The sequence below is a fragment of the Vicugna pacos genome, chromosome 13 (genome assembly GCF_048564905.1).
Source record: "Vicugna pacos chromosome 13, VicPac4, whole genome shotgun sequence".
Lineage (NCBI taxonomy): Eukaryota > Metazoa > Chordata > Mammalia > Artiodactyla > Camelidae > Vicugna > Vicugna pacos.
In genome coordinates this window covers 59,484,409-59,504,705 of record NC_132999.1, presented here as the reverse complement: position 1 = coordinate 59,504,705, position 20,297 = coordinate 59,484,409, and the positions used below count along the sequence as shown (strand labels likewise).

The following is a 20,297-nucleotide window of genomic DNA, read 5'->3' as shown; positions in this document are numbered from 1 at the left end:
ACAGTGTTCCTCAAGATGAGGTGGCATCATCAAGAATCCTGTTTCAGGGCGCCAAGAAGTATGTGATAGACTCTAGAAGAAGATTAAAGTGCTTTGTTTCGAATTGAATTGAAAGGAACTAGCTTTGGTTATTTGCAGAATTCACATATTCACACATGCAGGGATTTGGCCACAGCAGACTCGGGGGTCTCAGGGCATTTTATTTCTAGATCTGTGTTTCAAGACAGTTTTTTTCCCTCAGAGTATGTTTATAAACACTTTCACTCCATGTCAGTCAGCAAAGGCAGGCAGGGACCCCAATACTGGTGGAGAAACGGAGGCTTGTACAAACCGAAAGTACATGCCAGGAATGGGAGCTCGGGGGCTGAATCCCAGCCCCCCTCTTTCTACCACGCGAACACACGCACCGGGGCAGCCCTCAGCTAACAAGGGGAGCAGGTTTTACATCTCATGCTGGCACAGACTCCCTTAGAGAGTCTCTGGTCTGCCCGGAGTAGTCACCGGGGGCTCGGGCTCTGGTGTCAGACCACTCAGGAGGGGTGGGGCCTCAGACAGGTGACTTGACTTTGTAAAGCTTGAGTGGGGAGAGTAATGCCTACATCACAGGCTGTACCTGGCACAGGTAGACCTCACTGAGCAGTAGCCATCATTGTCCATTCATCTCCCTGAGTCTCCAGCCACGTGAGAGGATGGGGATGAGGCAGTGACATGTACTGATGGCCACATTACTCTTGGGCACCCTCTCTGTCTCCTCTGGGAGCCTCAGGGCTCATGGGAGAACGTGCAGCAATTCAAACTGTCCCACTTGTGCACACACAAATAGAGGCCCCGTTACTGGCTGGGGCAGGGCAGGAAAGGAATCCTGCCAGGTCACTTGGGACTCTGGAGGTCCAAGCCCATTGGGGTCAACTTCTCGTCTCTGGCTGTTCTCTCAGACCCGCAGCTGCAGGCCACTAGCCACAAAGCCCAGGCTGCCTGGCCCAACCCAGCACCAGAGTCCCAGTGGACAGAGGAAGCGGGCTCAGGGTAAGGAGATGCTCCCTCTGGGGATACACACTCCGAAGTGAGGGGATGAGGCAGTCACGGCCCTCAAGGGCCTGGCAATCAGCTTCAAGCTCTTGGCATACCTGTCTTATGTATTTACTCTGTATTTTCCCCACCATCTCCTCTTCTGGGATGTTTCACAATTTTGAGAAAACAATGACGAGTTCTCCTGCCCCACCCACTCTCTTGGGCAGATGTGGGGGAAACGAGGACACAGACTTAACTCACTTGACACCTTTTCTTGCTCACCCTCTTCCTAGTGCTCAACCTCCAGAAGCACCAGGGGTTTGCTTCCCCGAGTGATGTTAACTTCTTCTGACTCAACTCCTCTTTCCAGGAAACAGAGAGCCCCCACTCTGCCCCGACTCCCAGCTCCAGCTGCAGTGGCCCAGATGCACCCACGGGGTCCAGGGCAGGCGCCCTGAAGGGCCAGGAGGGGACTGCAGCTCTGAGACCAGAGACTTCAAGGGCGAAGGAGAGGCCGAGCAAAGGCGGCTGGGGTAGAAGCAGAGTGTGCACCTATGTGTGGAAGAGGAGGGGTGGAGGTGGTGGTGGGGCCAGGCCAAGGGGCTTTGCCTGACCCAAGGCCAGACCTGGGCTCTCTCTGGCCAGTGCTTGTCCACAGGATTCCAGGGGAGCAGGCCTAGGCCTGTGGCTCTGCCCTTCTTCCTGGCCATGGGGGTGTCATGACACCCTCGGCCGTCAGGATGCACACCAGGGCCTCTCCCTGCAGGAGGAAATACCTGCAACGCTGGCACCGGGAGGCACTGCTCCGCTGGCTCCAGGGCTCTCAGCAGGCCCAGTGCCTGGCAGTGACGTGGCAGCGCTGGGTAGATGCTCAGGGGGCAGAGCAGCTGGCGCGGACACTGGTGAGCAGGCGCCCCTTCCGCCTCAGGCTGACCGCCCATCTCATCCCATTCCCAACCCGGACCCCTAGAAACGCTGCCTCAGTGTGCTCTTTGGACGGACAAAGGCTGAAACCTAGGCAACAGGCCCAGGAATCTGCATTGTTAACACACCTCCGATGAAACCCCCCTTGTCACATCCCCTGCCTGCTGGTGCTACAGGGTTGCGGGTGGGGAGGCTGCAGAGGGGCTGGGGGCTGCGGGGGTATCAGTAGGCCCAGCGAGGGGCCTTCTCGCCACTGTCCCCGTAGCTCAGGCAGTGGCACCTGAGATGGGCGTGGAGAATGTGGCGGCGGCGGGTCCTACAGCTGCAGGTGGCTCGGCGATTACGGCAGCGGGAAGCTGGCTGGGTCCTCTCCCAGGTACTGGGGGGGCGGCCCCACCACTCGCCTGGGCGGTTTGAGCTGCTGGCCCTCCCTGCTTGCCGCCCCAGAAACCCTTCATTTTCAGGGAGGGGTCAGTTCAGTTAGAGAAAACACAGCCTGGCTTCGGGAGCCCTTGATTCAGCTGTTGACCATGTGCTCAGCCCAGTCCCACCCTGTGACTGGTTTGGGAACAAGGCTTGGCTGGTGGCAGGGCTGCTGTCCCACGTGGGTCGCTGAGCTCCCCTCCCTAAAGAGCGTCCTTCCCTGACCACAAGTCAGATCTATTCTGAGCGTGCATTTGGCCTGGGGCAGAGGGAAGGGCCTTCTCTTCCCTCAGGGATAAAAGGAACTGGGCCAGGGTGTCAGCCCAGCACTGACAGCACAGACCCAGGAGGGAGCCAAACAGCCTTTCCTTCCCCCTCCCTGACTCCAGGCCTTTGAGAAGTGGCACCAGCGTCTGGCAGCCAGGGGCCAGTGGAGAGGTGCCACCAGCAGCCCGAGGCCCCTGAACAAAGCGGGCATATCAGGAGGCCAGGGAGCAGGCGGGGAGCGGCCAGAGCCCCTGCACGGGGTGGACTTGGGGCGGAGCAGGGGGCCCAGCTGCAGCTGTGACTGTTCCCGTGGCCAGAAAAGCAACTGAGCCCCGCCTCCCGGGGAGGGAACCGAGCCCCGCCAGTTCGGAGAGCGCAGGCGCAGGCCACAGGGCGATCAGTCCTTGCGCTCTGAAGGACAATAAAACACTCTCCTTAGTCCCAGCTGCCTCTCAGTCTTTCCTAAAGGCTGCCCCTCACTTCAGCCAGCCGCTAAAGTGAGGAGGACGTGCCTTCGACCGGCTTCCTCTGTCATCAGGCTGCTCTGTGGCCCCCCGCCCGCCTCCCTGTCCCCACCCCCCACTTGTCAGTAAAGACCCCCAGGCAGGGGCTGGGACAGGGACCAGCCTGTGTGCATCTGCCACAGCAGAATGACTGAGGGCCGATTCCTGGGGAGCAGGACACACAGAGGGGACAGAGCAGCTGGCAGGAGGAGGGCCTGCCTGAAAAATGAGCCCTGCTCACCAAACCGTAACTTTGCCCTCGATAACAGGCAGGGCACCCCCGCACCCTCCACGGCCAGGGGAGAAAGGGGAGGGCCACGGGCTCCACCACTCACAAGGGTTTAGACATCTTTAACCCTTAAAAGGCACTTTCTCACTTGAGTCACGGGAACAGATAACTGTCTCAAACAACAGCGCTGGAGAATGAGGGGAAACCTAGCTGAACTCTCAGGTAGAAGGAGGCAAGAACTATTATTAGGTTTCAGTCTAAGGTCCGTCCTGGGGCCAGTGCCGTGGCGGGGTAGTCGGTAGGCAGGGCAGTGGTCCCCCACTTCGCCCCCGAGCAGGCAGAGCCCGGCTGCCAGCCCTTGGAGGTGGAAGGGTGCTGCACCCTGACCTTGCCACATCTCCTCCACGGTCCCACAGTGCCTGCTACCATGTTTGCTTCGCTTGTCCTCCACACGCCCAAGAGCAAGGTCACTGGCAGTCCCAGGTTGGCTCCAGGGGCTCCATTGGCAGCAACCCCTCTTGGGGACGATGGTGTCCCGCCCACCGTGGTGCCTCCCCAGGACAGGGCTGCTCCCCACAGGAGCACAGACTGTCAGTGAGCAGGGAACCCAGGCTCCTGTGTGGGGCTGACTCAGGTCCAGCCAGAGCCCAGGAGCCTCACACTAGTCTAGCTGCCACCATCGCGTTGGGGAGCGGAGGCCAGGGCTGGGGAGAAATGAAGGAGAACAGGGGTCCCCAGGAGAACCGGGACTGGGGAGAAGGAAGGTGGGACACGGTGGCCTCAAGCTAAGGGTGCTGGGGCACAGGGTCATGGAGCCTCCGTCTCCCTCTCGTTCTGGGGGGCCCGGTTGAGAAGCTCAAATGTGTCTTCTACCACCTGCCACAGGCAGTTGTCCAGCGGAAACTCATTGTCCACCAGGTTGACCAGGAAGTAGTTGTCGTGGATGTGCTGGATGATCATGCGGGATGGGGACTCCTCCTCATACAGCTTGCCCCACTGCTCGGTCCACAGCGCGAAGGCCTCGTCCTGCACGCGCACGCGGGCGCACAGAGAAAGGCAGCAGAGCACAAGTACACACATAGTCCCACACAGGCAAGGTTAACAGGCTGACCCTGGGTCAGGGCTCCACGCTCAGCACCCCAAGGGTCCCTGCTGCCACCCAACGGGACGTTTCCAAAAACAGAACCTGGCCCACCGCCAGTGCCACCTCCCACCCCCTAGCCCAGAAGTAAACTCCATCGGTCAGAGTCAAGGCACTGACAGCCCTGGGGGGTGTGGCCTTTGGCCACACACTCAGTGACACCCAGCGACACTGCCTGCCCAAGGCTCTGGAGGTGGGCGGGGCAGGCCTGCTCCCCGAACCCTTACCTTCCAGAACATGAAGCTGACTGGATCCACCACTGTGGGCTGGATGATCTCTCGCCCAGGGAAGATGCCCCAAGTGACGGCGTTGGGCTGCAGCTCAGGGGCGTTGGTGATGTTTTCGCCCTGGGGTGGGGGTGAGAGCAGACCCGGGGCACAGACAGCTGCGGTCCCCTGCCGGGAGCACGCTCCGCCCCGTGCCCTCTGGCTCGGTGGCCCTGTGAGCGGCGCTGCTCGCCCTGCCGGCCAGAAACCCAGAGGCCTTCCTGGGCTTTCCCTCCTCTTCCTACGCTCCAACCAGCTCAGCGGCCAGTGGCTCCGCTCACTCCGCTCCAGCCTTTCCCCTCGTGTCCAGCCCAGCCAGGTCTCTCTCTGCTATTCAGCCTTCCACAGGGACTGCTGACTCTAACCTCCCCTGGCCCTGTTACCCACACACTGTCCCCTGGAACCTGCCTAAAATCAAACATGAAAGTCACTCCACTGCTGGGAAAGGCTCCCATTTGCCTTCAGGGGAAAACCCCAATACCAAGCAGGACAGTTGAGACCCCTGAGGACCTGGCCCCGGCTGAGCACTCTGACGCCACTCAGCAGCGATGCCTTTGCCCACCCTCTGCCCTTTTCCTGGAATGCCCTTCTCCTCCTCGTCCTTAAAGATTCAGGCCACACAGGACCCCTCTGAACACCTCCTCTGACCTCCCAAGTTAGACGTCCCTCCCCTGGCTCCCCATGGTGAACTTGATCGTTATGAAGGACAACTGCTCACACCCGTCTGTCATTATCCACGGATGGCCTCCCTCTCTAGGCTGGGGGCTCCGGTGGGCAGGGGCCTGGTTCTGTCTGGCACAATGCCTGGCCGGCTGGGCGCTCTGTGACTGCTGAGTGGAGGAGTAAACCCTGGTGCCCTGGCCCTGCTGAGCACAGCTGGACCCGGAGCTGGCTTACCTTCACGTCCACAATGTGGTAATTAACCCGCAGCTCGTACTTTTTCAGCACCTGTAAAAGTGCTTCCGTCGTCTCTCGGGAAGTGAAGAACTCTAAGTAGGCCTGCGGGAGAGAGCCAGGCGCTATCAAAGGACCCCCCAAGTCCCTGCAGGGCGCCTTCTCTGGGTGCTGCCGAGTATGCCATGTGCTCAGAAACACTGGACGCCAGCCCTCCTGACCGTCCCAGGGAGGCACTGACATGGACCTGCGTGGCTGGACACTTAAGGCATCGGGACTAGCCCATGGCCACTAGCTGGAGATGGAGTCAGCAAATACATAAGCAAACCCAGGGGAGCAGGTACGTGATTCCTCAATCTGGACAGGTCTAAGGGACATCTGCCACCCTTCGTCCAACTGGGGAAGTTTCCATGGAGAAGTCATTTCAGAAGCTGTACAGGGGCCGTTTGGCAAGTAAAGCAAGAGAGGCCTGACACCCAACACCCCCCACCCACCAGGTGGTGACATTGATGAGGAGGGCTTCCCCAGTACCACCTGTCTGTCAGGGATTAAGCTGGGTTTATTTAAATTCATTTGATACAACACTCATAAAACTACATGGTGGGCACTGTTAGCCCCATTTTACAGACGAGGAAACTAAGTTCAGGGAAGTTGAGCAACTTGTCTGCACTGACGGTAAACAGCAGAGCTGGTGCTCAAACCCACGTCTTTCTAACTCCATAGCCCTTGGGCTTTAGTTCAGAACGTAATTTTCACTCCAGTAGCCCTAGGAGCAAGAGACCCACAAGGAACAGTATTAATCGCTCCCAGTCAATGAATGCTTCCCACATCCTAAGCACTCTACATGCTTTGTCATGTTTCATCCCCAGAACATCATGTGACATATACCCATTTTACAGAAGAGAAAGCCAAGGCTCAGTGTGGTCAAGTGACCAGCCTGCTCAGGTCTGTCTGACTCAGAGCCTGAGCTCCTGTCTGCTCTGATCCACTGCTGCTCAGAATAAAGAGCCCCCAGAGAAGAAGGCTGCTCTGTCCCCTTCCCTGGGGAACCCCGGGTGTCAGTCGAGGAGGGGTAGCCCTGTGCACCCATGCCAGACCTTCTGGAATACATAGCCCCCGCTGGGGCCCCAGCCCACGATGGGGTCGGAGGACGGCTTCCCGTTGATGTTGGGCTGGGAGTTTATGGTGAGGATGCCCCGCCGGTTCACTCGCAGCAGCTCCTCCTTCATCAGGCTGGTCTCAGCTGCCAGGGGCTCATCATTCCAGGGCAGGCAAGTTACCTAAGGAGGGTGAGCGGCGCTGGGGCAATGATCCAATCTGGCACCCTGGGTCCCTCCCTGTCAGAGAGCCAGCCCGTCTCTGCTTCCAGCAGCCCCTTCCGGGCACCCCAGGCCAGGACTCCCCAACTCACCCTTCTCCCTCTGCTGAGGTGCCACGTCCAGAGACGGAGACGAGGCCCCGGGTAGGTGGTCATGGCCCCACGGTCTGGCCCACAGGGCGAGGGGATGCAGGCAGGACTCCCACCCCAGCAGCACTCACTTTATAGCCGTCCTGGTTGGGCTCTCCCGAGAGGTAGCGCACAAAGACTTCGAAGACGCTTTCTTCACTGGTCAGCTCCTTCCCCCACATCTTCAGCAGCTCTTCCTTCGGGGACTTGCTCTTCAGGTAGAAGAGGTAGTAGTCCTTCAGCTCCCCGAAGGCTGGAGAGGAGGAATTGCCCCTGGCAGAGGAGGTGCCCGGGGGTCAAGGCGCACTCCTGACCTTGGGCTCCTGACAGACAGTAGCCTCTACCTGCCCCGGGGACCATTCCTCAACCAGGACTCCATGGACTCAACCAGGATCTGCTTCCCTCCTCCCAAGAAATAGTTCTTTTGCAATGGATTGTCCATGATTGTCCGTAGGCGCTCACCAGCGACCGTTGGGGAATTCATCCCACTCCTGGGTGCGGTAAATGTAGCTCTTTGGTCTGGAGGCCCAGAAGATGGGACGGACGTCTTCCTCCCGGCGCTTGGGGTGGGCACTGATGGCCCAGGGCAGGGGACGTCTGGGTGAGAATGGAGACAGAAAGGGTCAGGGACTGCCCAGCGGGAGCAGGGCAGAGGGGGCCCCGCTGAGCCTGGGTTCTTCCATCTGACTCAGAAATGCCAAGCTGGGCATGGAGTTCCCACTGAGACTGGAGACCTAAGGGTGCCACTAGCCCTGGCACAGACATCTCTCTGTGCCCCCCGCGGCAGCCAGCACTGCTCAGCAAACTCTTTCTGTGACTTCCCTCTGACGTCCCTGTCTTCCCGACTCTCCTCTGTGGCTCCCAGGTCTGAATTTGGGGCCACTGGCCTCACCTGGGATCCTCGATCCACATGCCCAGACGCTTCAGAACCTCCGTGGTGGCCACCTCGCGGTTGAGGGTGTAGAAGTGCAGGCCTGGCACCAGGCCACTTTCCAGAAGCTCCCGGCACAGGCTCACGGCCTGCTCAATGCCATAGTTGCGGATGGCGGCGTCATTGTCCTTGATTGGCTCAATCACGTCCTTGATCTGCTGTGGCACCTCCAGCTTGGACAGCTTCACAAGCTGCCGGAGGGAGTGGTAGCCCTGCGCGAGACACGAGGGGGCTGTGGGTGCCATCTCCCAGCCTGTCTCTCACCCAAATACTTATCCCCCACCAGATCGCCTGGCCTCTGTCACATGACACAGAGGGACCCAGGAAAGTCAGACCACCCTGTACGAATACCCTTGCCTGGGCCAGCTTTTCCTGCTCTGCAGAGAACAGCATTCCTGTCTCTGGTCAGAGCCAGCCCTTTAGCCCCTAGAATATTTATTAATAACATAGTGGCCATCTAAGCCAGTGGTTCCCAAGCCTCAGCGATCACCAGAATCACCTGCAAAACTTAAGAAGTAATGTACAAAATCCCAGGCCCCACCTCAGATCTACTAAATCAGAACTTCTAGGCATGGAATCTGGAAATCCATCTTTTGAAAAAGCTTATTAAATGATTCTGGTGACAGCCAAGTTTGGGAAACATTGATTTAACCAAAATTTACGAGTAGTGACACTTATCAGTAAGCCCCTCCATCAGGTACTGTTGCTATTCTGGGGGGGACATCAGAGGTCATCAAAATGGGGCTGTAAGACAACATTTTGCAAGGACTAAGCATCTGCCTGACGACCACCTAATGAGTATTAAAGAAGGACTTTGGCCTGAACTCGGCACGTCACCCCAAAGCCCTGGCCTGTGCTAGGACGGGGGGGGGGCTGGAGGAGGAGGGGGTCTGTTAGTCCACCAGGGACCCTCACCTGAATGGGGAAGATTCCAGGGAGGATGGGGCAGGCGATGCCCATCTCAGAGCAAGCTTTAAAGAAGCGGAAGAATGTGTCAGCCTCAAAGAACAGCTGGGTGATGATGAAGTCGGCCCCTGCAGCCACCTTCTCCTTCAGGTGCGTCAGGTCTGCTTCAAAGCTCTCTGCGTCGGGGTGGCCTTTGGGATAACCTGCCGATAGGGATGGCAGTAGAGGAGGGGGCTTCACCTGCTCAAGGTGAATGATGAAGGAACCAGAGAGCTGGGAACAGAGAGCCCCGGACATGTCCCTTCCAACCCCTCGGCATGGGCAGGCTGAAGCGGTGATGGCTGGGCTCGTCTGATGGGCCCTCTCGCCCTGCAGCTGACTCCTGGGGAGAACTGGCTTAGAGCCACCCTCCCAGGAGTGGCGGGGAGACTGCCCCCAAATCCCCACACTGTCCTGCCTCATGCCCCTTGCAACTGGCCAGGCCAAGCAGGCCTTCACTCTGTGTGGAAAACAGCCAACACTACCTTCACACTGGCTGGGCAGCCGTAGGGTAACGGGCTTGACTCTAGGCACTGGGTTAAAACAGTGCTTTTAATTTAACATTAAAGTTACGCAGGGGTCTAAGACAGCGCAAAGTCACAAACCATGTCACACAGGAAGAAGTGAAGAGTGGAGGACAGGCAGAACGTGGTAGCTACTCCTAAATGCCCACAGGTCTGTCGCCGGGACAAAGGATTCACCTTTGTCAAGTTCCTTATAAGTCAGATTCCGTGTTGCTTCTGATGGCAGAACTAGGATCAGTTTCAGAGAGCTGCCTGACAACGGAACCACCAGCCCCACAAAGTAACTAACTCCTGGACTGTGAAAACCTGAGGCCGGGGACCCACCCGGTGCCGGGATGCCAGGATGCCAGGGGTGCTGAAGATGGAATTCCAGAATGCTTGGGAGGCGGGACCAGACGTCCCTTAGGTTCCTCACTAGCTCCAGGAACTGGATGACCACTTCCCTAAATGACTGAATTCACTAGGGGTCCTACTTGCACAGGAGACCAGAGGCCTTAATGAAACTCCAGGCCAAGCAATGGCTTCCCCAGGCTGAGTCCAGGGCAAGGACCCCCAAGCCAGGAAGGCGGCAGATCTAAACCCACGCTGTTGGGAAGCCAAGCTGCTTTGTTGTTGCGATAAGCCAGTTTCATTCTTAAGAAATCCCGAGTCATCAAAAATGGATATGAAAACTATTCTTTCAGGTTTAAGGGTTAAAGGTTACTTTCAGTAACAATGCTATTTTTCCAGCAAGAACTTCAGAAACAGAGGTTTTAATGGCTGAAACTCTCTCAAACCTCAGCAGTACCCAACAAACCCCATAGTTGCTTTCATTTGGATTTTGCTCAGTTTTACCATATTCTTGTATCATCATGGCCAGCTTGGTGCTTTCTAATCCACTGGTCCTCTTTCTCACCCACTTTACCAGAAGCAAAGCACCAAACCTCCCGGCAACTGTAGCTCCCAGCTCTGCTGGTTTTCCCTCGTCACCGATCCAATGCCCACTGCACACAGGCACACTCCCCAGTCCACTGACGGTCTTGCGGCCGTGCGAGCAACGACACTTGAATTCCTAACTCCTCCTCTGGGCCTCCCAGACTCATCACCTCAACACCCCCTTCTCGACACTGAGAAGAGTGGACTCAGCCCAAAGTCCCCAAAGCAAGTAATTTCCTTAAAGCCACATGGCTTATTTTTCAAAAATTCAGATCACTTTGATTTGCTACTCTATAACGTAACCATGTTTATTTTAATTAAAAAATATGATTTTCCCCAAAATATCTGAGAAAAACTGTCATGCCAAGATGATGTGTCAAATTAATCTCCAGATCTCCTGTGTCCCTGGCACATGCGATCTCACCGATGACACTCGAGCCCCCATCTGAGAAGCTGAAGGCCCAGCTCCTATGAGTGGGGCAAGAGGAAAGGCCACCCCATCTGCTTCTAGCCAGTGAGCCTTGCTCCCTGGCTATAGCTGAAGGAACCAGAGTTGAGCTGGTTCAATTCTCTCTCCTGAGAATTTGGAATTGCCACTGAGACCTGTCGATCAGTCTGGGTGACAGTTCAGAGCAGGTGGTGGGTCATGTGTGTACACATCAGGGACAGGAGAAGCGTACATATCAGGTCTACTGGATGAAGCGGGGAGCAGTGGGAGGCAGAGATGGGGGCCCTGGGGTCCCAGAGAGAAAGAGGAAGGGCCTTAGAATCTAACTGCCCCCTGGTTCCAGCGCTTAATGAGGTCTGATACCACTTCCTGAACTTGTCCTGAGATTCTCCGCACCCAGAATCTTAATAAATATACCTCTTTGGTTTAAAGAAGAATAGGGCTGGCAAGTAGGCTAACAACAAGAAAAGGCAGAGGAACAAAAACTTGAGGGGTGACAGCCTGCCCCGGAGGGTATCGGATGACAGAACGAGAGGCCAGACACTGTTTAATTCACCTCTGCACCGCCCCCACCCTGTGCAGGCGCAGGCCCGTGGTGCCTGGGTGACCAGGTCCTGAGCTGAACACCGGTGGGCTCTCTGTCCCCACCGACCAGCAGGCCCCAGCCGCTCACCTGCCACACAGACGTCAAAGTAGTCACCAAACTCGCCTCGGATGTGCTTCACCAAGTCTGCGGCATAGTTGAAGCCTCCTTCCTCCTCTTCCCACTGGTCACCTATGGGGTCTGCAGGGTTGAGGTCACAGTGCTCGGTCTCACCCAATCTCCAGGTCGCCTCTCTGTTCCTTCTCCCTACCCTACGCCCAGGACCATGAGCTCCTCGGAGGCAGAGCGTTCATATTATTTAAGTTAGTGTCTCTGCCTGCTGACGCAGCAATTGGTAAACAGTGAGAGGGAAGACAGCAGCCAGCCCGTCAAACACTCACCGAGTACCACCTCGGCGGGCACTGTGCTGGCAGTGGCAGACAGGGAACGGTGCTCTCCATTCAGCCTGGAGCATCGGAGAGCCCATCCCTACTCAAACCTAGGTGTGTCTGGGCCCCCTCACCCAACCCCACTGCTCGCTCTCCCACTCCCTGGGAACCTTTGCCTCCCGGGAGAATCTTCTACTCAAGTGAGAAGTGCTCTCTGCTGTGGGGAGCATGAGGCCATGGGTTCCCGCCCAGCAGGATCCAGCTTCCCACACCTGTGTGGCCCAATGACAGCAGGTGCCAGAGGCATAACCTGCTATTCTCAGTCCTGGGACTCATGGCAGAACTGAGCTCTCTGACTGGCTCAAAAGCTGGGTGCAGCCAGTGGTCGATTAAGCTGGGTACAGTCAGGCCAGAGGGTTATCAAGCACCAGCTGTAGTCAGGCCTGAACTCCTCCTGCGAGGTCAAGAAGTCAAGAGGTGGCTCCATCTGCGTGTCGCCCTTGGTACTCCCGACCCACGATGCCTACTGATGCTACTGGCAGGGGTGGGGCCGAGTGTACCCAGTGCGGGACCCGGAGAAAAGTAAAGGACCATTCCAGGGACAGAAGAAGTCTCTGGGAAAGCAAGACCCCAGAGAGTAGAGTGCTGGCTCCACACCTCCCCTCAGTGCCAAGATGTTCTTCAGGCCCAGCCGCTTGGCCTTGTGCAGATGGCCCGTGATCTCCTCCCGGCTCTGATGGCAGCAGGTCATGTGCAGGACGGTCTCCAGGCCACAGTAGTTCACAGCGGTGCTGGCGATCACCATGGAGGAGGTCTCCTTATCTGAGCCAGGGTCCCCTGCTGGGTGCCAGGTCACATCTATGAAGAGGGGCCCACCTGCCCCCATCCGGTCAAACCTGCAGGGAATTTCTTTCTGAAGAGGGGCTCCTGGGGGGCGCACCACCATTTGCCACCTTCTCATGGGGTCTGGGAGTCAGAGGAGCATCACGAGTCAGGCTGGAATCAGACTGACCTGCAGTCATATCCTGGCTTTGCTACTCATTAGCTGTGTGATCTTGGGAGAATTACTTAATCTCTCTGAGCCTCAGTTTCCTCATTTCTACACTATGGCAGAGGACAGTGCCTACTTCATGACACCGAGCATATCGTGATACGTGGCTCCATGGCTCTTAGAACACTGCTGGGTACACAGTGAACATGCAATCAATGTGCATTATGATTACTCTTGTGATGAAGACAGTACACAATGACAAGGAAACCATTGTGTGGGAGAGCAGCAATTTGGACTTTTCAAAGTGCTTGCACATTTATTATCTCGGGTGAGTTAAGACATTTTGATGGAGAAGAGTTCCCTGAGAGTGGCAAGCAGGGCCTGATTCCAGGGACAGAGAGAGTCAGGAGACACAAGTTTCTTTCATGCTGTCCCCCTAGTCCTGATGCAGCAGCCGGGAGTCCTGTGGAGCAAGGACGCACTTCCCGAACTAGAATTGAGAGCCACGCCTGTGCACATGCGCTGTGTTATAAGCTAGAACACTGTGCATTTGAACATTTTTGTGCCTTTAAACTTCACAGCCTTGGGAGCGACACGTGAGAAGTGCAAGTGATAAAAAGCATCAACTTTAAAAAAATGAACTGTGATTCATAAAGTGCTAATGGAATCCAGCTGGCATTTCTAGATCTCAAGAGGCACAATCCAAATTCCTAACTTGCTGAAAATGTTCTCCAAGCTGCTGTTTGGTCACTTCTTAAACTCTACTCAAGATCTAGTCCCAAGTTCTGCCAAAGAATGCAGTCTGAGAGAATCAACATTTTTAACTCTTTGAAGAGCGTGTCTAAAAATTTCAGGTGTTTGAAGGGACTTTTACAGGCAACAGAAGCTGCAAATCGAAGGATCTACCCTGGCTTTGCTTTTTCCCAACCCCTGTGGCTGCCTTTTTCTGCCGGGTCAAAGTGCAGCCCTGCCTCTGGACTGACAGCTCACCTTTTCCTCCTGCCCCCACCCCCTAGTCTGGCCCTATTCCTTAATCTCATATCAGCTCACCTTGAGATGAGATTGACTGCGCCCTGAGCAGTTCGAGGAGGGAAGAATTCCAGGGAGAACCACTTGTCACCAGATTCCATCCTCCGCTTCATCTTCTCCTTGAGTTTCTCATGCCGCTCAGGGTCCAGCCCCGGGGTGGAACACCTCGAACTCTCCTTGGAGCTCTCACTGCCACTGCTGCTGCCCTCCGAGCGGGGGTTGGGGCCACCATTCCCTCTGGGTTCGTTCACCATGGCCGAGTTCCTGCTGCACGGGGTGAGGGCGGGGGGCGTGAGACGGCAGGCAGCCAAGAGCCCAGTGTGGCAGGGTCAAGTGAGAGATGATGCATTTCCAGGCAGGAAGAAGACCGGCGGGGGTAAGGGTGACGATGCCCCCGCCCCGTGGCTCTGCACGCCACAGTTACCGCCGTCTGCGCTGCCTCGCTCCAAGCTTTGCCCTCCGCCGCTGCCTGACTCCACATAGACAGCCCCCACCCAGCACAGAAACACGCTCCTTCAGCCCAGGGAGCCTCCGTGACCGCTACCTGATGCAGGGTGGCACAGAGAACCTCGCGCTGCCGGCCTCCGAGGCCCGCATTCCTCGGGAGGGGCAGCAGGGCCCCACTGCGGGGACCCTGGGTTTTGGCCGGTCCATCTCTGCCAGTTTAGACTCAGACCCCAGACCTCTGGGGAAGAAACGGGTGTGTCCGACTGGGCGGAGCTGTGACAAAGGAAGAGCCCGGAGCTGGAGCTGGGGCCGGAGGCGCAAGGGGGCGGGGGCAAGGCTTCTAGGCGAGAGGGAGGGCTGAGGCTCTAGTTGTAGAAGGGGGAAGGAAGGAGGGGGACGCGGAGCTGGACACCGCAGGGTCTGGGTGGAGATGAGGCCAACAGATGTTCAGGGTCACTGGATCACTCTCTGAAGAAGGAACAGCTTGGCCTGGCCCTGCCTGGAACATCTATTAGTTGGAACAGTTTGCACGCATGAAGGATGGAAGGGGTGAGGGCTTGACAAAGCAGCCAGATTTCTCCTGAGTTTGGGCTACTCCAAAAAGACCATATCATGGGTAAGAATTTGACATTGGCTGGGTTCCAAAAGTAGCCAGACCCAGGTTCAATAAGGGTGTGAATTTATGTCCAGTTCAGAACAAGGGCTGTCTGGCCTGTGCCTGCCTTCCGGGCTGTTCTTACATACACCACTGAAGTCGGTTAAAGCAAGTATAGTGACTGCACAGCTACCAGAGCTGAGGCCCTGAGCCATGGCAACCACAGGCAGGCCGGCAAGGGCACCATGCCACTGGGCAGTTTGGTGGAGAAAATCAGACAAAAGCTTTAAAACAAAACACTACTCTCGCACAACAAGGTGCAAACACCCAGTGGTGAAAATTGGGTATCTGGCGACTTTGGAGCATTAGAGGGACAACCAGGCCAAATTCATGCCTTTCAGAGAATGTCCACTGCTAAGCTGGTGTTCTTAACCATTTTGGGGTCCTAGGCTCTCGAGAAACTGATGAGATCTGTTGCTCCTCTCTTACTAAAACACACAAGTGCACATAACACACACTGGTATATCCAAAGCCACGGAGTTGACACCAGACTTTGCTTTCTACTCCTAGGGATGCTTATTTTGATTCTGACCCCAAATTCCAGTTTCTTCGTGGGGGTGAACATCAGGAGCGAGAAAGAGGAGAGTGTCAAGGTCAGCCTAGTTGGCCTTTCTCCGTAATTCAAGAGAGAGCCTCATTACTTGTCTGCTGGAACAAAGCCAAGAGAGTGGGGAGGAGGCTGACCCCTACGAACTATCTGCTCTTTCATTTTTTCCATAAAGACTTATTGCGTTCCTAGTATGTGCCAGGCACTGGCCTTCTTTCAACCTTTTTCACGTGCTACCTCTTACTCATGTGCTACCACTTACTCACTTTAAGCTGGGCTCCCATAGCACCCTGGGTTGTAACTGTGGGTTCACAGATTTGTCTCCCCTCCCTCTTCCCAGCTCGCTGAGACCAGGGCCAGGTATTCTGCCTATGGTACCCCAGTGCCTGGCACACAGTAGCAACTAATAGCCAGTACTCACTGACGGCCAAAGGGCCGGGCACTGTTGTTCCTTTCTCAAAACAATTTACTGAGCACTTAATCTGCCATTTACTGAGCACTTAATCAGTGCCAAGCACCGAGCAGTGGGGAAATACGGAGTCCACCACTCCCAGCAAGGTCCGGGTGGGCACCTGTGTGCGGCCCGATGCAGTGCGTGCCGGGATAGCAGTGCTAGCGGCCCAGGGCTCCTCTCCAGGTGCTCGGCGAGGAAGCAGGTTTAAAGGGCTCGAGCCGAAGAGACGCCTCTGGCGCCCAGGTGGCTCGTGGGCCGCAAATCAAGTCACCAGGTCACTGGGTCACGGGCGGGGGCGGAAACGAGGGCCCAGGCCCGGTCCCGGGGCACCAGGTCACCGCCCCTGTCTCCGAGCCACCTCAACTCTGAGATCCAGGACCGGAAGCCCAAAGCGAGTCTTTGCTTCAGGGCTGGGGGTCGCGGGGGTAGGGGTTACAATAGGCCCGCGGAGGTCGCGCGCCCGCAGAGAGGTTGGGCCAGCTTCGGCTGCTCCCCGCTCACAGGCAAGAGGTCCGGGTGGGTGGTCCTCAACTCCCCGGTCTCTCTTCCCGGCGACCCCATGCCTCGGCATCACTCACCTTCGGGTCGCGGATGACTCAGAGCGCGCGCAGGTGGCAGCTGCTTGGCCGCTCTGGGGGCAGCAGAGGAGGGGGCGGGGCGCCTGCGGAGGGGCGGGGCGAGGCGCAGGTGTCAGGTTGCTGAGGGGAGGCGGGGCCAGAGGGCGGGCACCACCCACGCTGGAGCCTGGAAGCCCCGCCTCCAACATGGCCGCGCCCAGAAGTCTCGTTGGAAGCCGTGCCTCCACCGTCATGTGACGCGGGTCCTCGCCCCACCCGTCTGCAGCCACTCCCTGTCTCCTTCCCCAAGCTCGAGAGGGCCACGTGACACACCCGGGGCCAGTCACGTGAGGCGCGGATCCTGGCTGGGAGGGGGTAGGCAGAGGGGTCCAGAGTGGCAGTAAAAGAGGAAGATGGCGGGGTGCAGGGGGTCCCTGTGCTGCTGCTGCAGGTGGTGCTGCTGCTGCGGTGAGCGTGAGACCCGCACCCCCGAGGAGCTGGTAAGGAGCGGACGGAGCCGGGCTGAGGAGGGGGCGGTTGCTAAGGGACGGCGAGAGGCGTTGCCGGGGGTGGGGCCGGGCAGAGCTGGGCCTGCGGTGGTAGCGGGTGGGGCCCGGGGATTGCAGCCTAGGCTCTTGAAGCGTCTGATTTGCTTCACGTGCCCAAGTCTGGGGTCTTTTCTCATAACCCCTCACTGGAATCTGATGGAGAGTCCAGTTAATTCCAACCTTCTTTTCTTTTCTTTTCGTCTGAAAGGAGTTTTGAATGAAGCAAGCGTTTTCAGAATGAGCCCCTTCACTGGACATTGTGCATGTCATGCAGCTGGCTTAGTTTCTCCAGCCTTTTCTCACTCTATTCCTCACCCTTTCTGGGTCACTGATAATCCAGCTTCCCTCTGCAAAGCACCCTGGGAAAACTTGAGTTGTTGTGTCCCCAGAGTTGACAAGTCCCTCCTGATTTCAGATTTGACACATTGCCAGATGGAACCTGAATTTTTTCCCCCTTAAGGTGGCGAGGGACATCTTTGAAATGTCCTGAAGACTAGAGTGGATATTTGGAGAATGTATCAACAGAAATGAAGAGCTCAGCTGGATGTCTGTAGATCCCCATACACATCACCCCCATCTCAAAAGGTTCTTTTTTTTTTTTAGGTCATTTTCCATTTAATGATAAAGGCTCCAGATGATTTAGAAAGTAGCAGCTGGTTTCAGTAAATACTTATGCCTCTTTCTGCTTTTAAAACCATTAAAAGGGTCTTCCTTCTGTGAATCTGTTTTTCTAGACCATCCTTGGAGAAACACAGGAGGAAGATGATGAGATCCTTCCGAGGAAAGACTATGAGGTAAGATTCTTAAATACTGTCTTCGGTAACAAAATTAGAGAGCAATGTGCTCACTTCAGATGGAAGCATTAGGATTCCAACCAGAGATGCTCTTTGGCCTTCTCTCTTAGAGAGTGAGTAGGTATGTTTTAAGTTTTGTTTTGTTTTTGCAGTCTTTTTTTAATTGAAGTATAGTCAGTTTACAATGTTGTGTCAATTTCTGGTGTACGACATAATATTTCAGTAATACATATGCATACATGCATTCATTTTCATATTCTTTTTCATTATAGGTAACTATAAGATATTGAATATTGTTCCCTGGTCTATATAGTAGAACCTTGTTTATTTGTTTTATATGTTGTAGTTTGTAGCTGCTAATCCCAAGCTCCTAATTTATCCCTCTCTTCCTTTCACCTTTGGCAGTGATTAGTTTATTTTCTATGTCTGTGAGTCTGTTCCTGTTTTGTAAATAAGTTCATTTGTAGCATTTTTTAAGATATGAGTGATATATGATATATGATATTTGTCTCTCTAACTTGCTTCACTTACTGTGATAATCTCTAGGTCTATCCTTGTTGCTACAAATGGAATTGTTTCATTCTTTTTTGTGGCTGAGTAGTATTCCACTGTGTATATATACCACATCTTCGTTATCCATTAATCTGTCAATGGGCATTTAGGTTGCTCCTATGTCTTGGCTATTGTGAATAAGGCTGCTATGAACATTGGGGTGCATGCATCTTTTCAAATTGTAGTTTTCTCTGGATATAGGCCCAGGAGTGGGATTGCTGGAGCAGTTGGTAACTCTATTTTTAGTGTTTTTTTGTTTTTTTTGTTTTTAATTGAAGTATAGTCAGTTTACAGTGTTGTGTCAATTTCTGGTGTACAGTTTAATAGTTCAGTCATACATATACATATATATTAGTTTTCAAGTTCTTTTTCATTATAGGTTACTATAGGGTATTGAGTATGGTTCCCTGTGCTATACATTATAAACTTGTTTGTTTTAGATATAGTAGTTAGTATCTGCAAATCTCAAACTCCCAATTTATCCCTTCCCACTCCTCCCCAACCAGTAATCATAAGTTTGTTTTCTATGTCTAAGAGTGTTTCTGTTTTGTAAATAAATTCATTTGTCTGTTTTTTAGATTCCACATATAAGTGATATTGTATGGTATTTTTCTTTCTTTTTCTGGCTTACTTCACTTAGAGTGACAATCTCCAGGTACTTTCATTTTGCTGCAAATGGCATTGTTTTATTCCCTTTTATGGCAGAGTAGTATTCCATTGTATAAATATGCCACAGCTTCTTTATCCAGTCATCTGTTGATGGACATTTAGATTGTTTCCATGTCTTTGCTATTGTAAATAGTGCTGCTATGAACATTGGGGTGCATGTATCTTTTTGAATCAAAGTTCCTTCTGGATATATGCCCAGGAAGGGGATTGCTGGATCATAGGATTAGTCTATTTCATGTCTTTTGAGGAATCTCCATACTGTTTTCCATAGCCACTGCACCAAACTAGAATCCCACTAATGGTAAAGGAGGGTTCCCTTTTCTCCACACCCTCTCCATTATTTATCATTTGTGGACTTTTTAATGATGGCCATTCTGACTCGTGTGAAGATACCTTATTGTAGTTCTGATTTGCATTTCTCTGATAGTTAGCAATACTGAGCATTTTTTTCATGTGCCTATTGGCCATTTATATGTCTTCATTGTAGAATTACTTGTTTAGGTCTTCTGCTAAGTTTTGGATTGGGTTGTTTGTTTTTTTATTATTAAGTTGTATGAGCTGTTTATATATTCTGGAAATTAACCCCTGTCAGTCCCATCTTTTGCGAATAGGAAATGTCAGTTCTTGATTGTAATTCCCAATTTCAAGTACAGGACTCATAGAGAGAGAGGGAGAGGGAGAGAAGGGGAGAGAGAGAGTGAGTGTGTGTGTGTTTGTGTGTGTGTGTGTGTTTGTGTAGTAAGGCCAGCGCTGCTGAAGTGCCTTTTTGTTATTTAATCAGTTCATAATGACATTTCTATGACTTTTAAAATGGTAAGAACAAGCTGCAGTTGTGATAGAGGATTCTTAAATGATTTACAGAAAGAAGCTAGGAAGAAAACCCCATAACCCTGCTCATTAAGAGGTGACTATTCACTTTACTAAATATCCTTTTCCATGCTTTTCTTAAGTAACAAAGTGAGATTCTGCTAAATATACTATTTTAATGTGTTCTCACCCACACACTTGATAACAATTTTTGTATCAGTAGATATTTTTCTATAGTATCTTTTTAAGTAGGAGAATTGTATTTCATTATGTCACAGTTTCTTTAATCTGACCTTTCTACATAATGAACTGCATGGTGGTGACCATCCTTTGTTGTTCATCCTTAATTGCTTCCTTACGGTTAATTCCAAGAAGTGGAATTAATCATGTCTATGTTTACTGCTTTT

The 20,297-nt window shown here is 54.0% G+C and overlaps 3 protein-coding genes across 9 annotated transcripts in view; 2 read left to right on the top strand and 1 right to left on the bottom strand.

The window, feature by feature from the left end:
• Positions 1–180: 180 nt before the first annotated feature.
• Positions 181–16,619, bottom strand: MTHFR (methylenetetrahydrofolate reductase). Of its 6 annotated transcripts, none has more exons than XM_015238843.3 (12): positions 16,542–16,619; positions 13,882–14,127; positions 12,498–12,736; positions 11,542–11,652; positions 8,952–9,145; positions 7,998–8,248; positions 7,568–7,702; positions 7,198–7,378; positions 6,756–6,938; positions 5,662–5,763; positions 4,726–4,845; positions 181–4,383 (listed from the first exon to the last, which is right to left on the bottom strand). In XM_015238843.3, the coding sequence occupies exons 2-12, from the start codon at positions 14,112–14,114 to the stop codon at positions 4,165–4,167; spliced, it is 1,968 nt and encodes a 655-aa protein (XP_015094329.1). In that variant the 5' UTR covers positions 14,115–14,127; positions 16,542–16,619; the 3' UTR covers positions 181–4,164. The 6 variants fall into 6 exon arrangements, with proteins under 6 accessions (XP_015094329.1, XP_015094333.1, XP_006196722.2 ...); XM_015238847.3 differs by having other exon boundaries at positions 13,882–14,124; positions 16,542–16,558; XM_006196660.4 differs by lacking the exon at positions 16,542–16,619 and adding an exon at positions 14,405–14,596.
• Positions 1,357–3,069, top strand: LOC140701012 (uncharacterized; the record flags this gene model as incomplete). Its single annotated transcript, XM_072975885.1, has 4 exons — positions 1,357–1,544; positions 1,778–1,913; positions 2,201–2,311; positions 2,748–3,069. Coding segments are annotated over 4 exons (642 nt in total), but the record flags the coding sequence as incomplete, so codon positions are not given.
• Positions 16,620–16,850: 231 nt separating the features above from the next.
• The window catches only part of CLCN6 (chloride voltage-gated channel 6), a 31,454-nt gene continuing 28,007 nt past the window's right edge, over positions 16,851–20,297 (top strand). For both annotated transcript variants that reach the window (XR_001458963.3, XM_006196661.4), the window contains exons 1-2: positions 16,851–17,020; positions 17,803–17,862. Coding sequence is in view for 1 of the 2 variants with exons in the window: in XM_006196661.4 (XP_006196723.1) it covers positions 16,934–17,020; positions 17,803–17,862 (147 nt within the window). In the remaining variant the exon portion in view is untranslated. The remainder of the gene's footprint in view (positions 17,021–17,802; positions 17,863–20,297) is intronic.

Excerpts from the sequence above, each read along its gene's own strand:
- MTHFR (XM_006196660.4), bottom strand. The coding sequence starts at position 14,514 with ATGGACCGGCCAAAACCCAGGGTCCCCGCAGTGGGGCCCTGCTGCCCC. Across the intron at positions 12,737-13,881 it reads GCAGTCAATCTCATCTCAAG|GTTTGACCGGATGGGGGCAG; the intron begins GTGAGCTGATAT and ends AATTCCCTGCAG. Across the intron at positions 11,653-12,497 it reads CATCTTGGCACTGAGGGGAG|ACCCCATAGGTGACCAGTGG; the intron begins GTGTGGAGCCAG and ends TCAACCCTGCAG.